The 16883-nt window shown below is 39.9% G+C and overlaps 1 protein-coding gene across 1 annotated transcript; it reads right to left on the bottom strand.

Annotated features, from left to right (window-relative positions):
• Window positions 1-15116: 15116 nt before the first annotated feature.
• On the bottom strand, window positions 15117-16530 carry LOC104439074 (transcription repressor OFP8). The gene is given in 3 exon segments (XM_039304077.1): window positions 15117-15474; window positions 15586-16043; window positions 16045-16530. Coding segments are annotated over 3 exon segments (834 nt in total). The 5' UTR covers window positions 16210-16530; the 3' UTR covers window positions 15117-15263.
• Window positions 16531-16883: the final 353 nt, after the last annotated feature.

The raw sequence follows: 16883 nt of genomic DNA, 5'->3' as shown, positions 1-16883 counted from the left end.
TAATTGTGACAAATGAATACTAAAATCCCAAACTAATACACTAGTTAATTGTCACGTATCATTCAACTGAATAATTTGACAGTAAAATTTAATGGAAACTAATAGATGATAAATTTGTCTTAAGTGTACCAGTTTTGGGTAAATTTGTCAAATGAGTACCAGTTTAGGATTTTTCGTGGTAAAAAAAAATTAATTTTAGGTAAATTTATCACATTTATATGAGTTTGGGATATTTTAGGATATTAACCCTAATTTTTATAAATGTAAACAATCTTTATGGCTATGCACAAAGACCACATCGGCAAGCATGATCAATTATGCCATTAGTTGCATTTCAGATACTTCATTGATGAGCCGAAGAACATGATAATTTATATATCAAGAAAAGAGAATGTTGTCGTGATCATGCTGACAACAGATAGTGTTTTTCCCTAATAAGTTTGCGAAGAACCCCCATTTTTTCAGGAGATTGCCATAATCGATTATGAAATAGAAGGATTTAAACGATCACAGTGATACTTCGATTTCTAAGAGACTTAACTGTTTGTTTCTTGACGTACCATCATGCAAATCTAACAATACCTATTACAAACTTAAAAAGGAGGCAATCTTTTTCTTTTTTTTCATTTCTTTTCGGTATGAATAAGTTTGGGAGGATGGGAGGCTACCCCATGCCAAGAACAATCCGTATTACGAGCTTAGAAGGTCTTATAATGGATCGAATCACCCATCAAAATGGACTGTTAGCAGCATGATTCGAATAAGGACATGATGTGCGGAAAGTTTCAACCTTCCAACAATCTTATTATCTAAGCCGAATACAAAGGGAACAAAGAGAATTCACTTATAAGTGTCCTGACCCCAAAAAAGGAAAATGAAAAAGAAGAGAAATTAAACTTAAAGTTTTCCTCAAAAAATTAAAAATAAAAGAGAGGAGTCAATGGGCTCTTTGTGCAATAGGCCTCACATAAGTAATCTCACTACTTGAGTCCTCAAATGTTGTTCACAAGTTCGGACGGGCATTAGGCCCGTTATCTATATTGTTGGGCCCAGGCAAGAGTTTTGGAGCCAGCAGCGAGAAATCTGTGTACATATTATATATGGTGTTGTAGAACATGTCTACAAATTCAAAATTGCACATAAAACTGAATTAGAAAATGGAGAAAATCAAACAGAAAAAAGGAAGCAGAGAAATATAGATTGAGGCAAGGCACTTTTAAGAAGCTTTCTTCAAGGTAGTTATTTTTCCGGTACGAGCAAATGGTTTCGATAGATGTACTAGCTCAATAATACAGTGTCTCTAATGAGAATGCAAAATCAATGCACTTCAAAGTGTTCTTCAACCACGAACTCAAACCCATAAGTTCAAGAGATATATGATATGGCGGAGGAGAAGAAGAAAGTTCACATATATGGATTTGCCATTGTATTTTTTCAGCCTCTTTTTTTGATCTATTTAAACACCTAACAAAGTGAATGGGCGTATTAATTTTGGATAACTTCAAGTATTGCAACTTTCTTCTTCTCCTCCACTATATCATATATCTCTTGAACTTATGTTCTTCAACCACAAACTCAAACACATAAATTCAAGAGATATATGATATGGTGGAGGAAAAGAAGAAAGTTCACATATTTGGATTTCCCATTGTATTTTTTCAGCCTTTCCTTTTTATCTATTTAGACATCTAACAAAGTGAATGGGTGTGTTAAAATTTGGGATAACTTCAAGTATTGAATTTCCCCAAAAAGTCAAAGGGAGAATCTCTTCGATGCATCCTACTTTTTAGACCAAAATTGTTTCTAAAGAATTGTACCTTTTGGGGAAAAAAATATTGTTCCTTGCACCAAATACAACGATGGTATTATTTCAATTTCACAACCCATTCAGTCAATTAAAATTTGACCAACCCATTTTATTGCTTCCTTTGCTTTTCCTCCAAAATAAAATGTATATAACCAGACACAATGGAAAATATAAGTCATTCGCAACAAATATTATTAGCAAATACATCAAAGATATATATATATATATATATACAACATATGGTCTTATGATGATAATGACGTTAAGCATAATAATGGCCGACCAAAGCATTGACATGAACTATTTTTAATAATATTTTAAATATTTAATTTAAAAAAAATTCTTTTCTTTAATTTTCTTTCCCCTCCACTTGGGGTTGGGACGCCCTTGTTAACACTAGGCAAGCATGTTGCGGCACTTGTTAGCTCTAAGTGAGGATCGTGATGCCCTTGTCAGATCTGGCCAAGCAAGAGGCCGCGACACCGTTGCCTGTAGTTGAATAGGGTCAACTGACAACCCTCGGTGGCCTTGAGTGAAGAGGAGAAAAACTAAAGAAAAGAAAAAAAAAATAAAAATATATAAAAGAATTTCAAAATTATTAAAATATCATTTAAAAAAGTCCACATCGACACTTGCTAGCCAAAATATGCTGAATGGACTAAACGCCATAAATGTAAAAAGGTTTAAGGCTGAATTAAAAAAAAATATTTAAGACTAAATTGACCAAAAAAAAAAGGTTTATGACTAAATTGATAATATTACAATAGATTTAGGCCTTTTTGGTAATTCTCCTCTATTACACGAAGGCTAATTGGGCTTAAAATTTTCAATTTGGTCAATTTAGTTCTCAACCTTTTAATGATTTGTCAACATATTCCTTCCTGTTAAACTTGGATGGAAATCACTGATGTGGCTATTAGCTAGCCTACTTGGTATGATCAAAGTTTATGTGGATAAATTTCACAATTTAAAGAAAAAAATAATCAGTTTTTTTCATTTTTCACTTCCCAGATGGGCCAACGGGGCTCGCAACGCCTCAACAATGGCTAGTGCCACTCGTTGGCAGCAAGTAAGCGCTGTGACCTTGCCAAACCTTCTGGAAAGTGAACAATGGGAAAAAAATATATTCAGAAAATATTTTTTTAAAAATTGCAAAAAAAAAAGAAAAAAAGAAAAAAACGTTCACATCAATCTTGGTTGTGCCATGTAGTGGCCAGCAACTATGTTAGAATTATTTGACTAATTGGTCGAAATGACTAATTAGCCAATTGTCAAAAGATTTGAGTCTTACTTGACAAAATTAAAAATTTCATGACTAAATTGACCATTGCACAATAGGTGTAAAACTTTTTGAACAAGGATCATGAGTTTGGTGGACCGACAGATTGAATGTCCCAAATGCATTTGAATATGTGAACCATGTGGATACAATAGTCTATTCTAAGCATAGTGACATTGCTTTAGTCATATGCATAGTTCGCAACCTTGCTTTTTGCCTAGGAGAATAAAGTCTTATGGACATTCCGAGAGTGTCGTAGATGGACCCCATACTCTCTCGCATTGATAGGTGATAATCCTGAAAATCCTTATCCTGACCCGTCAAAATGGTATAAAGCATTCCTCACAGAAATGATCCTCGAACCTCGGCGGGCCTAGCTGGGCGAGCCGTGCCAAGATGGAAGTAGATCACCAAGCTTGACTTGCCCGTTTGCTCTGAGGATTTGAAGGGCTGCCGCGCCCATAATTAGCTCTCTACGATCGATTTGATTGATGTATGGTCGCTTTTCAAATCTACATACACATACGCTAGGAATGAATGCGTATATACGACGCACGTATATGTAACATCGGTAGCATTGCAAAGAGAAACAATTTGAATATTGTTGCAGCTAGCTTTTATATCGCTTGGTCAATCCATTCCAATTTATTCCAATGTGGTTTTCACCAAATTACGTAGTAAAATCCCGTATCTTATTGGATGCGTAGAGAACGCTTGTCTAGGGGCGGACTCCAAAGAAACCGCCCACGCTATGGAGGCAAATCTATATGAACAGATCAGTAAAATTACGATGTACAACCACATTCAGGAGAAAAGACTCCAGAAAGAATTTGAGGACATGCAATTTCTCGACCAGGAATTGAGGCTAGCTGTTGATGAGAATATGTGAACCTCAAGTGAAAGAGCCATGGCAATAACATGACCAACCCCAGTTCATTTCTCCTTTCTTCGTCATCTTTGCCATATCTTCTGATGGGACCGAAAGGTGAAAGTTAAGAGGCATCATCTGTTGCGGACTTGGCCTACCTGAGCTGTCGGCGTCAGCACCCCGAAGAACTCGCTGTACATCTCGGTGAAGAACTTGTCAACGATCTCGACATAGGCCGGGCAAGTGAGGAGTGAGTAATAGTGAAGGACCTCTTCGATGTCTAGCACGTGATCGATGTTGCTCATGTCCATCTTCTCCAGCTCCTTCAGCTTCTGTGCAATCAAGCCACTCCTCGCCTCCTCACACTTTTGGAACGTGATGAGCCCTCTCTCCTCTTGTCATAGGAAGAGCTGCTTCTCACCATCTTCTTGCCTGGGAATTCTCTCCTCTCTCTGTGATCATTCTTCGATGGAGTTGTTGGCTTGGACAAGGACAACTTCGTAGGAGGATGCTCTTCATGGTGCGCCTTTTCTTGAACTGTGTCCATGAACGTGGCGGCCCTGTCCTTGCCTCCCTTCTTTGCCTTATGATGGTTGCCGTTGTTGGAGTCCCATCGGTCGGTGAAGTCGGCATAGAATTGGTCCAAGTCCTTGGAGGGAGGAGGGTACACAGTGCTTCCACTGGCGTTGGAATAAGGGTTGATGAAGGGGTTCGGTGTTTTCGGCAGCTTTTGGTAATCGCCGCCGGAGATTAAGGACTTGAAGCTCTTTAGGGTTCTCTGGAAGAACTTCCTGGTGTTGGAAAGGGAGTTCCTGAGCAGCATATTATCGATGCCCTTGCCTTTAATGGCGGATTCGGTGCCTGTCTAAGTGAGCTACGACCCTTCCCTTGCGCCTGCAGAAAACTAGAAAGAAGAAGGGTGATAGAAAAAATCTCCAATATGGCCTCTCGCTCTGTCTATCTCTGATGTGCTGTTTAGCTGGTGGTGAAGGGTTTCTTTATAGGGACAAAACTGAAAGTAGTTCTTGTACCTCCTTCTTTGGCTTCCATTTCATTTTGGTTCTTTTGTCTGGACACGCTCCTCCTCCTCTTCTTCTTCTCTTCTCTTCGTCCCCACTTCATTAATAATTTCTCCGGCCATACGAATGAAGAGGCGAGAGAGAAGAGAGAGAGAGAGAGAGAGAGAGAGAGAAGTGAAAAAGGTTGTGACCGTTTAATCAAAATGGAGAAAGGCTTTTCTTTACTTTCACTTTGGAAGATGGAGTTGGTGTGTAGCCCCTTTAGGAGAAAAGGAGGGAGCGGGTGTTGCTGGTGGGTGGTTGAATTGAATCCCTCAGATCACTACTTTTCATTCACTTTTTCATTATTGTTGTACAAATTCGATTTCCTAAAAGAACATATTGTTTCCATTATAACTATATAACTTATCATGAAGATAAAATAGTGATAGGAACGTGCAGGAGAATTTATGAAATTAACATGATTAGATGGATTTTAAGATGAATATTAAGGTTTATAAGATTGATTTCGCTATTCCATGTTTTAAGATTTTTAAATTAATCGGTATTAAATAGGTTTCCAGGTAGGGCAAATTCCCGGCACAACTAGGAACCTGCACCCACCTAGTCCGGAGGGGGTTGATCCTTCGTGAAGGTCTTATTTGACAGGTACTCCGCACAAGTTGGTACTGAAAAAGCTAAGTAGATAAACATCGAGTAGCAACTATAGAAGCTGACTAATCTTCATGATGCGAGGGTGCCGCGAAGTGAACGTCAATGAAAAGATAACCGGCTTTCCTCAATGGTGACATATTTCGATTGTAATGAGCACCTTTTTTCGTTCTAGAGCCAAATGACAATGGCAATTTCAACTTTTTTAGGGTTTTCGATTTCATTCTAGCCTTTTAATCCTATCAAAAAGGTACCTAATATTTTGAATTTGTTTTAAATCTATGTCCGGTCCTGTAAACATCTTGTCTGTGAGAGGGAATAAGTCCCTTCAAAATTCCAATTTTGCCCCTAAGGAGAGAAGATTTATCTAGGTTTATTATTCCAGGGAGAATAATTAAACATATGCATAATCCAAGGGAGAATATTGTAGGTCATATCAGTCATTTTTTTTTTACTTATAAAAAATATTTTTGAACCTTTTGGTATGAAGAGGAAAGGAAAAATTAGGTTCTTCAAAAAATTGTAGTGTTAATTGCAATGCTATAAATACTTAAGGTGAAAAATGGAAAAAAAAAAATTATATATATAACCAAAATCAATTTTGGATGAAGTCTAGTCTTGGGATGGACATAAGTATGATTTTGAAAGATGGATTTTTCTTTTCTTTTAAGTAAACCGATGATAAAAAATTGATTGACCAGAAAATATGAGGGGTTTCGTAGCTATTCAGCCTTTTTTTTCAGTCGTGTGCACAATCAATTGGGCATTCTCAAGCCAAAGAATCAAACCAAATTGGCAAGAGAATTCAAACGCAACATAAATTGAAGGCAAACCAAGATTAGAGAAGTCTCCAATAGACGATGATCATCTGGTCCCCACCGAGTGGTGAGCGAATGATATTTTCCGGATCCGACAGAAGCATGAGCTACGAAAATTGGGGCGATAATGGGATTCCGGGGCTGCCCACATTATAATGCAATCATCCCGCAAATCGCGCAGTCCCTGAAGCTGCACTGACTGGATGGACTGACGGAAATGGATTGATGGACCAAAAGCTAATGTAGCTGAAGATAAAATAAGGGGGCGAAAGGTCCGCTTTTTGCCAGGATTGCATGAAGTGTATGTACGCATGCTCTTTGAAAAAGTCCTATGAGTAGATAAAGTTCATTTTCCGAGCATAGTGGCATGTTGTCCTCCTTGTTTTCTCCTTTTCCCGAGACCATGACTTTTGCTCATAAACGCTGAGATTTCCTTTTTCGAAAGTTGATTTCTTGGCCATCTTTTTCCATAGAATAAGTTTTGCGTCCTCCATGTCACCAAGGACGAATTATTTAATGAGGCATACCTGGTCCCAAGAACTTATGTAATTGGGACGCAAGGAGTAAAGCGATTGATTATATGCACCATTGGATCCCAAACTTCGAACGGTCGCACTTTAAATTGTGAGAATGTTTGAAATTTTCTTTGATTCGAACTTTCTTTTTCTTTCTTTCATGCTTTCTAGCTATTTGTGAAGAATTCCAGGAGCCCCGGCTCAGCGATTGAGGCTCAGCTGGAGCGCTAGTCTTGGATCTCAGTCTCGTTGTGCTGGGCCCCAGCCAAGGTTGGTCGGAGTCGATGACAGCCACAGGTTGTTTTCTTTTTTTTTTTCAGGATAAAGGCTGCCGCCAACATCAAGGGTAGTCGGGCTCGCAAACTCGAGCCACGATAGATAAGGGAGGGAAGAAATAGAGAGATTGAGGCTGTGGCTTAGTCAATGTGGAGTCTAGTGATGGTTTCGCCAAATATAACGGAGTCGAGTCGAGTGGTTGTAGCGAAGGTGGCACAAGTTAAGGCAAGGCGGAATAGAAGGGGTAGTAGCGGGAGTAGGATGAATGCTTAGGAGTTTTCTCATAGGTTGGTGTTGGATTGTTGTAACGACAGGATTGTGACGGTCGATAAAATGGAAACAAGTGATGAGATCAATATAAGTGTTTGACCTTGCTGAAATGATAGGCTCCATATCTAGTAAATCTAAGATGGTATTTATTGTAATGTCATGGATAATTTCCTAGCATGATAACTGCATTTTCTTATCTAAATATTATATAAAGCAAAGAGAACTTCCTACTCTCAAGGGATTACAAATCTTTTTTCCTTCCCATAGTATCTTCAATTGATTATTTTATAGATATTTCATTTATCGACAAGTGCATAAATGAAAATTTCTAATCGCTTATTTACATATTCCAATTCCAGAATTTTATCTTTCAATATCACGCACAACCATGCAAAACATGAATTCAAATCTTGCAAATTTTTCTCTTTCTTCGCTTAAACATATGCAATCTGTTCACATATTGACAATAGTTTCTTCCATTAGTTAATAATTTTAATAAATCATAATAGGATCGAAATCTTATGAGCGTCAAGTTTATTAATAATTTTTCATATCTTCTGGCATACACATAACCCTGAGCATTACCAAAAATGATGAAGCACAATGCGGGGAACGCACTGGCAGCTGGTGATCCTGACCGGAGAACCGCCCGATCTAACTCGACCGTGACAGTTCGCTTGATGAACGCACGCTTGGCCATTGACGGCTCGCCACGTGTCGCGCGTCGGGAGCCTCGTCGCTCTCCGAAGCGGGAAGCGCGCGGGTGATTGGCGGATCCAGCAAGTCTCCAAGGACTCCCTCCGTGCTCCCTAAGGTTGCTCTCTCCTCTCCCCACGCCCCAGGTGTTCGAACGTGAAAAGCTCGTGCAATCGGAGTTGTCCGAACGACAATAACTTCCCATTCACTTCAGTGATAGCATAAATTGCCCAGAAATTAGTCTTAATTCTTCGAGATCTAAATTCTCAAAGTTTAGGTAGAATTTATTTATGTGTAACCTAAGAAGAAAAAGAAGAGGGAAATTGCACTAAGGTGAGGAATTATTAATAGCGAAAAATGTCGGGCGTGGATTGTGTATGCTATAGAAGTTTAATATCTCGTTAAATTACTAGATGCAAGCAATTTCAGATCGCGTCTACTAGCGACAGTGTCACAAGTAGCCGAGGGGGTGACTCGACACTTTTAATTTATTTACTTGTATATATCGATATTTTGAGTATTTATAAATGTAATATTTTGTAAGTTTTGACTCGTTAAAAGTTTTCAATGATGAATCGGGCCCAAATGAAACTTAATAAGTCAAAATCATGAAGAATAGTATACAAATGATAAATCCACTCAGCTATCAAAAGGCTTAAAGAAGAAATGGGAATGATTGAAAAATGAGGTTTCTAGCCTACGAACTTTCATTTTCACGTAATCATATTCCTTAACTCTCAATTTAAATTTGAATATCCATTCTTGTACGCGACCCATATTAAAGATACTTTGAATTGCTTTTTCAACTACATGATTGGAATAGGACATTTTATGTGACTGTAGTTTCTCCACACACTTATTTGCATGTCATTCGAGCTAAATCCTTGGCGCATCTCCTAATTTCTCGATATATTGTTTGTTGGGGAAATTGTCCAATTGATCCTGAGCCTATTGTATAGATATCAATTTAGTCATAAAATTATTCAATTTTGCAAATTTAATCATAAATCTTTCCGGAAAATTCCGATGTAGTTTTTCCCGGTTAATTTTCAGAAATCGCCTGATGTCAACTAGCGATGATTGGACCGCCACTCCAGCTATTTTCGGCAAAAATTGACTTAAAAGACTATATGGGAATTTCACACAATGATTTATGATTAAATTAGCAAAATTAAAAAATCCGTGATTGAGTTGACATCTACACATTAAGTTTAAGACTAATTTGGTTATTTCTCAATTGTTTATTTCCTTCAGGGATAAAGCTGGATTACTTAATAGATAAAATTCTAAGGATTGAACTTTCAAAGTTTCAAGATTGATAATTGAATTGGATACATCGTCAAACTTTAGAGTGCTGCATGCGCAGTTTTTCTTACGCTACAATAATATTCCACTAAATTGCCCCCACAGGCCGAAGATTGTAACTCCATACATAATATTATTTTACCAGATTCATGAGATTACTTTGGCACTTAATCGAGACTTTGATTAATCCATTTAATATACATAATTCCATCTTGTGTTAAAATAATATTTTGTCGTGTTGCCCCTACTAGTAAAAGATTTTAACTCTGCCATTGTCGCCTTTCAATTGTGGATTTCGCTCGCATTTTATCTAATTCATGAGATCAATTAGGTACTTAATTGAGACTGTGATTAATTTATTTAACAATGACTTTTTTGTCGAGAGAGAGAGGTCGTGTCGTGTCGTGTTTTTTCTACAAGTAAGAGGGTAGGAATGGATGATCAATGCTGACAATCGCTCTATGTGTTACAATTGGAGTCCCATACTTATGGTTGGATTGTACGATTTGAGCAATACTCAGCCCCATTTTGAGCCGACCATCACCATTGCACCACCAAATACAGGCTGAAATGCAATCAGGATTATCCTATGTCTAGTGAACAGGTCGAATCTACACCATAGATGAACTTGGATTTCATGAGATCGTGGTTGCGACCGGGGGGATTCGAACTTGTGAACAAGGGTCCAAACGGCATGAAAGTAGGTCTTATCCAGCTCTTTTAACACGTCAGTGATAGAGAGTTGTCATGTTTATCGTTTGTGTTTTTTCTCCCCCAACAAAATGTGTGCATTCTACACCGTGGGCTTCAGCTACTTAAGTTATTTGGATCACAGAGAGATAAGTTCGCACCCGTACTTTGACATGATGCCCAAAGTTTAGGACCATTAATTAATCATTAATGTGGTGAACCCTCAATCTTATGAACGTTAATCAAACAAATGCAGCTTAACCTAAATGATCTATATCTATTGTTTTTTTCCCATTTCTTCTAGATAATAAAAATACCTGAATTTTTGGTTCGACTAATCTCTAAAAATGTCCCAAAATACTTCGTACCCAACGCATGTGCAGGGCGCGATTTTCATACTTAGATTGTAATTTCTTCTTACAGAAAGTTCATTGCCTCATTTAATATGATTCTTCTAGACAATGATCTTATCGATGCATGTGCACTAGTCTGTCTTTCTGTCATTTCGGTGGAGCACATTTGCACTAGTCTAATGTGTTTGTGGTCCAGACGTTCTTATCACATAGGCCTTCCAATTTTGGCCAACATAGGTTGGCTAGAAAAAGATCTCTACGTAGGCGCCACGAGTAGCAAGGGCCTAGGGTTTCCAGAACCTATATATCATCTCTAACTTTTGAATAAGTTGCTTTTGTAAGTACATAATATCTCTCACTTACGAAAATTGCATCATTTTCACTATTAAAAATAGCTAGAATAGAGGACCAACCTAATTTTTAGTTGGTTTGATCTGGTACAACCAGACAACGCAATTTTAACGAAGTGACCTGGTTTCACACATTGGAAGATATGTTTTCAAACATGACTAGCAACTTCAAGCACACAATTTTGTTTATATAGAATCACACGAAACAGTTTGGACATAACACGACATGATATACTTGACTAGCATGAAGATAACCATTGACATGTCTTCCTTAGTAAGTTAATCATTTTGTATGTTATATATAGGTCATTAACAGAATCCAAGCTCAAGTGTTTTTTTCCTTGCTTAAAATTAAAATGATACAAACTCAAATCAGCACTAATTACAATCTATTGCCAGACTCACAAATCCCTAATTTCGAGTTGCCTAACTAACCAACCACCTCTAGCATTAAGGCTAGCAATTATCAACAGCATCCATTTATCATCCATGTTATATAAGGTTGACCCATTTATACACGAATGATAAACACGCCATTCGCCGGTCAGATCGCTTCAACCCATTTACTGATGTTGGTGGTCTCGCCAGCCTATATGCTTCCTCCATAGGCCTCCAAAAAAGTCCCCAAATTGATCACCCTTCGGACCAGATAATGGGTCGGGCCGGGTAATGAAGACTCTAAATTGACAACTAATCTTTGCTTAGCGGATAGATGGAGGGGATTAGCAAAGCCCAAAAACCTAAAAAAAAGAGAGGAAAAAGCCTTCGAAAAGAGCCCAAGCTACACCCTACAGAACGCACGTGAAACACAGAGAAACACAGAGAGAGAGAGAGAGAAGGGGGGGTATTCTCGAGACCCGAGAGATTGCAATAGACAGCAGAGCAACAGCAGAGGTCGATTTGCACAACGGAGGCCGGGTATGCTCGAGCCCCAAGAGAATGCCAAACCCATTAATGAGAAGAAACAACAGCATCAGCGGAGATTTGATTGCACAAAGGAGAGAGGCTCGACAACCCAAAAGAATGCGACCATTAATGAGAACGTAACAAAGCCTTAAAGCCCCTACCTCTCTCCATTTACGGCCAACCTCCACGGACATTCTTTAATCAAGCAATCCCATTTGCTGCAAATAAAAAAAAGTCCTTTTTTCTTCTCTCTCCCTCCACTTCGTCATCAATTCAAAAGGGTCGTCCTAGATTCCCACAAAAAGAATCGCAGAAGGAGAGATTTCCCCAAAACAGGAGAAAACCTTCGCTGCTTACCCCTGCATCGTATCGATAGCGCACAGGACAGAAAGGAGGAGACACGGCAGCGCATCAGGGCCTGACCTTCTATAATGCTCATGTAATATTGCTGTCGCGGGGCTCTGAGGCTCGCAGCGAAAAGCTACATTCTGTTAGGAGCGCCCCACTGCGTTGCTGGCATCGCTTCCCGTAGAGCCTCTCAGTTTTGTGCCCATTACCTATTCCTGGGGACCCTCTTTTGACTTTTCTTTTCCGCTTATCTTTTCCCCTGTTTTCTTCCTCCCTCTTCCTTCCTTTTTCCTCATTCCGTCGCGTGTCTTCTCTTTCGCTGCAGCTTTCAAGAAACGGACGTATCGATGGTTTCGCTTTTTCAAAATCTTTTTTCCGGGGGTGTTTCTGCTGGAGTTTTGTGGAGCATGTTTAATCTAGACTTGAAATTAGTTTTGGAAGTGTCGAAATTAGACTTGCCAACCATTTGTACGGTTAAATCGAACAATATTCACTAGAGTTATTATGGTAAATGACAACAATCACTCATACAATCGAGATGTAGCTATATATCCTAAGGTTTGAATTGAAGCTTGACGTGATTATCTTTCGTGAATTATTGGCCGGAATCGTCATGTGCGGTTGCTTCTTGAGTAACAAACAGGATTATGTTGTCCTTTTTACTCTGTGGGTAAATGCAAGATTTGAAAGACAGAAAATCGAGAAGTGATTCATTTTCTAGTACTAGGAAGTCCTACGTCATTAATAACGAGTGTCCTAAACGTACCTAACACAGTGCATTTCTCATGCTTTCGACATTTTTTTCGAAAACTCAAAGTGAAAGAGCGATGCACATGGAAAAGTCAAATATACTTTATAACTTTTAGATTAATTTTTCCAACATTTGTTTATGCTTAATAAGCGGCACGACATTGTCAGATTCAAGGAGGAAAAAGGGCTCTATGAAAAAAAAAAAAATCAAACATTGTGGAGACAAATATATTAATAAATAAAGAAAAAGGGAGAAGTTTTTTTTAAAAAAATTGGGATTCAAACACGAAATGGACCCTTTTGAGTTTGAACTAGCAAAGAATTTATTTTTATATTTTGGGTGGGGGACCTTTTGACCCACATGCATTTTCACTTCTCTTCCCCACATGAAAACCTGTGCCCAATCATGGACACAAACTGCAAATAAAAGATTAATAAAATAAAAAAAGACTACAGAAAATAGAGAAAAGGATAAAAGAATTATACTTTCAGTCATATTCTGATTGTCTATTAGTGGTGCGGTTAGTGGTGAAGACAAAAGGGTCCTGCATTATTGAAATATGATGGAAAATGCAGGGAAACCTATCTGTCTTACAAAAGCCAAAAAGCTCTGCTCGATGCTGAGTGTTGTTCCAAGAGGAGTTGTACTGATGAATTAAGATATAGTTTCGCAATGCTACAAAATAAGATACACCTAACACATTAATTCGTACTTGTCTCTTTTTTGGAGCCAATGCTTCGAAAAAATCAACCCAAAAAAAAAAAAAAAAAAAAAAATCCGGGTCCTCCTTGTCCTCTTGGATTATGCCAATTGGGTTGCTGAATCATTTGAATGATGCATAGATTTCTAGCTTCTCAAGGAAAATTAACTTTCGGAAGCTAAGTGAAGCGATGGGGTAATTTAGTCCAAGTACATTAATCCGCACCTTGATTGAATAAGATTGTCTTGTGCTTGTCGGTCATTGCATGTGTTTCGTTGTCGTCAAATTTAGCTTCAAAGGCTCGTTCTATGTTGTTCTTGTGAGAGAGCATTGTCGTGTGAGGACAACACATTGGACCGACAGAAGTTGAACACGTTGCATTGCATGGTTTGCTCAACAACCGTCCATCAATTTTGAACTTTTGGCATACTATTAGAGAATGTTTTTCGTTAGGTGCTACATGAGGACTTGTCAAGCAACTAACATAGAAAAATTCTTTGAATTTTTCGATGCAATGATTATCAAGGGTTGAAACTCGAATCACACCAAATAAAATTGAGCTTAACTAAGTCGAATGCTTAGCGGTTCAAACAAGACAATAGCTTCACAGACGCATGATTTGGTCAATTTTCTCTCTTTTTTTCTCATCCCGAGATTCAAATTGAAACCTTTTCTACTCCATTTGACAATCCGATAGCAGAAAACTTTCAAAAGTCCCCCACCTTTTAGAAATGTCACACCTTTTTCCCCATTATTTTCGTGCCATTTGCATGAAAAAGAAACTTCAAAAAAGTCCAACCATGCAAAAGAACCATTGTATCCTTTTGTTCCTCCAATTTCAGCTCTAAATTCCAAAATCAAACAGACATATTTAAAAAAAAAAAGAATAATGCAGGAGATAACACATTATTTAATAAACCCATTTAGTATATGGATCTTAATATCTTTAGGCTTACTTTTCTAGAAAAAGATTAATGGAAACATAACATATCTGTTACAAGCTTAGCAAAATAAAAATAAAAATAAACTAATAGATAAAGAGAAATCATGCATATATCTATATATATTTATATATAAGGATTAAGGAATATATAAAATGTTGTAAATAAGCGAAAATGACGTGAGGTAATGACACTATCCTTTGCATTTATTTACCTCTTCTTTCACCAATCCTTTTCAAAAGTTCTCGGACTCCCAACCAAAAACCTGCCACGGATTTCTCGTCGAGAATACAAAGAGGCGAAATGCAAGAAAAAAAATTAGGTAGACCCCTTTTTATCCATTCACGGACCGTCAAATTGATGTAATCACCACCTTCTTCTTTTTTCTTTTTTTTCTATCTCCAACAGCTCCTCCTCGTAACTGTATAATCACATGCATCGCGCAGCAAACAGAGCAAAAAATCACAGCAATGCACTTCGCTCCATCCACATACATGACTCTCAAGAACAGAGCATCGAAATATCAGAAAAACATGATGCATGGCGACGATGGAAAGTCATGAAAAAGGGATCATTCATTTCATTAGTTCGGTCAATTTCAGTTAGGAGCGTCTAAGGCTAATAACAACACTAAACTAGCAGAGAACTGCAGGGGAGAAAGGGGGAAAAAAACGAAAGAGAAGAAAAGCAGCGCAAGGCAGTCGGTTTTTTTTTTTTTTCTCAACACCAGTTTGAAAACAGAGCCTCGTAAATCTCGGTGAACACTTGGACGATGGTCTTGTGATGGTGGTGGGAGTTGAGGGAGAGGAAGCAGTTCAGGAGCCGCTCCAGGTCCTTGGCCGAGAACATCTGCCTCTCCACGATCATCTCCACCATCGACGTCCTGAAGTCACCGTACGGGTCGCTCGACCGCTTAACGACCGCGAAGCTCCCCTCCATGTTGCCGCCGTCGTCCTCGCCCAGGGGCATGACGTCCGCGGCCGCCGCTCTCCTCCTCCTCCTCCGGCGAGAGCTCGGCCCCGGACGGGGGCGGCGGCGGCGCTGGGACTCGGAGGAGTCGGAGGAGAGGCTCCGGGAAGAGAACAGGGTCTCCGTCTCGTCGTCCTCTCGCTCGTCGTCGCTGCTGAACAGGTCGCCGTCGTAGTAAGTGCTCTGCGAGGACGAGCTGAAGCTCAGAGGGCGCGTAGCATTGCCGCTGCTCTTCTTGCTTTTGCTCTTGCTCTTCTTGGCCACGTTTTTCTTGCGACACTCTTCGAACCCGCCGCGACCGTGGCGATGGAGATGAGGTTGCCAATGGTAATACTCGTCCCTGAACCCGCCGGTGAACATCCGGCTCAGAGACGAGACGGGGGAGGTCGGGGGGCAGAAGCGGCCGTTGCGGACGTCCCGGCCCGATAACTTCTGCCGGGGGCGATCGCGGGCGGCCTTGGCGGGGACAATGCAGGCGTCGTCGACGACGGCGGAGGCGGCAGGGCGGTTCTCCTGGGGTCCGCAGAGGGAGGGAGGGCGAGGCTTGTGGGGCAAGAGCGGCTCCGTGGAAGAAGCGAAGCGGGAGCTCTCGACGACGTCGGAGGATGCGGCGGAGGCGGCGTCGGGCCGGGGCTTGCAGGGAGGAGAAGGAGGAGTGGAACATGCGGGAGATGCGAAGCTTCAGGCGGTTCTCCATTTCAGAAAGACAGAGAGATGGAGAGAGAGAGAGAGAGAGAGATGAGAGATCTATGGAGGAAGGGCTGGTTTCTGGTTTAGGTGGGAGGATTTTGAAAGGGGAGGAGAATGAGGAGGAAGTGATTGAGGCAATGATTATATATTTCGATTTTGAAGGGGGCGACGGCGATTCGGTGGTGTTTCGGATCGCTTTTCGTCGTCGTGCGATTTGTCTGGATTCGGAAAAAAAACCACTTTTGGTGGGGGTCGGGGTGACGGGGGGAGATTGAAAGACAAGCCAAGCCACGGCTGACTTGCGAGGCTTGCTCGGGACGACGCGACCGCGTTTCTCGTAAATGACTAATGACTCTGCCCCGTACCGGTTCGCCACCATCTTATAAGACTTCTCCTGTCGAAAGCTTGATACCTAGGAGAAAGTGAATTGTCGGCCATAAAATTAACCAGCCCGAAAATATTTTCATTTCATCTTTGGTGATTCGATTGGCTTGAAAATGCCGCGGGAACGAGTTATATATATAATCAACGAAGAATAAGCCTTTTTTATTTGGAAACCATAAGTTATTTTTTAGAATACAACTTGACTTCTACCACCGCGAGCATGTATTCACCACTAGACTCGGACCTCAGCACCTAAATAGGGTCTCAAGGCTTGGACCCGAGCCCTAGGCTCTAGCC

Source organism: Eucalyptus grandis, chromosome 11 (assembly GCF_016545825.1).
Source record: "Eucalyptus grandis isolate ANBG69807.140 chromosome 11, ASM1654582v1, whole genome shotgun sequence".
Taxonomy (NCBI): domain Eukaryota; kingdom Viridiplantae; phylum Streptophyta; class Magnoliopsida; order Myrtales; family Myrtaceae; genus Eucalyptus; species Eucalyptus grandis.
This window is presented reverse-complemented; position numbering and strand designations above follow the sequence as displayed.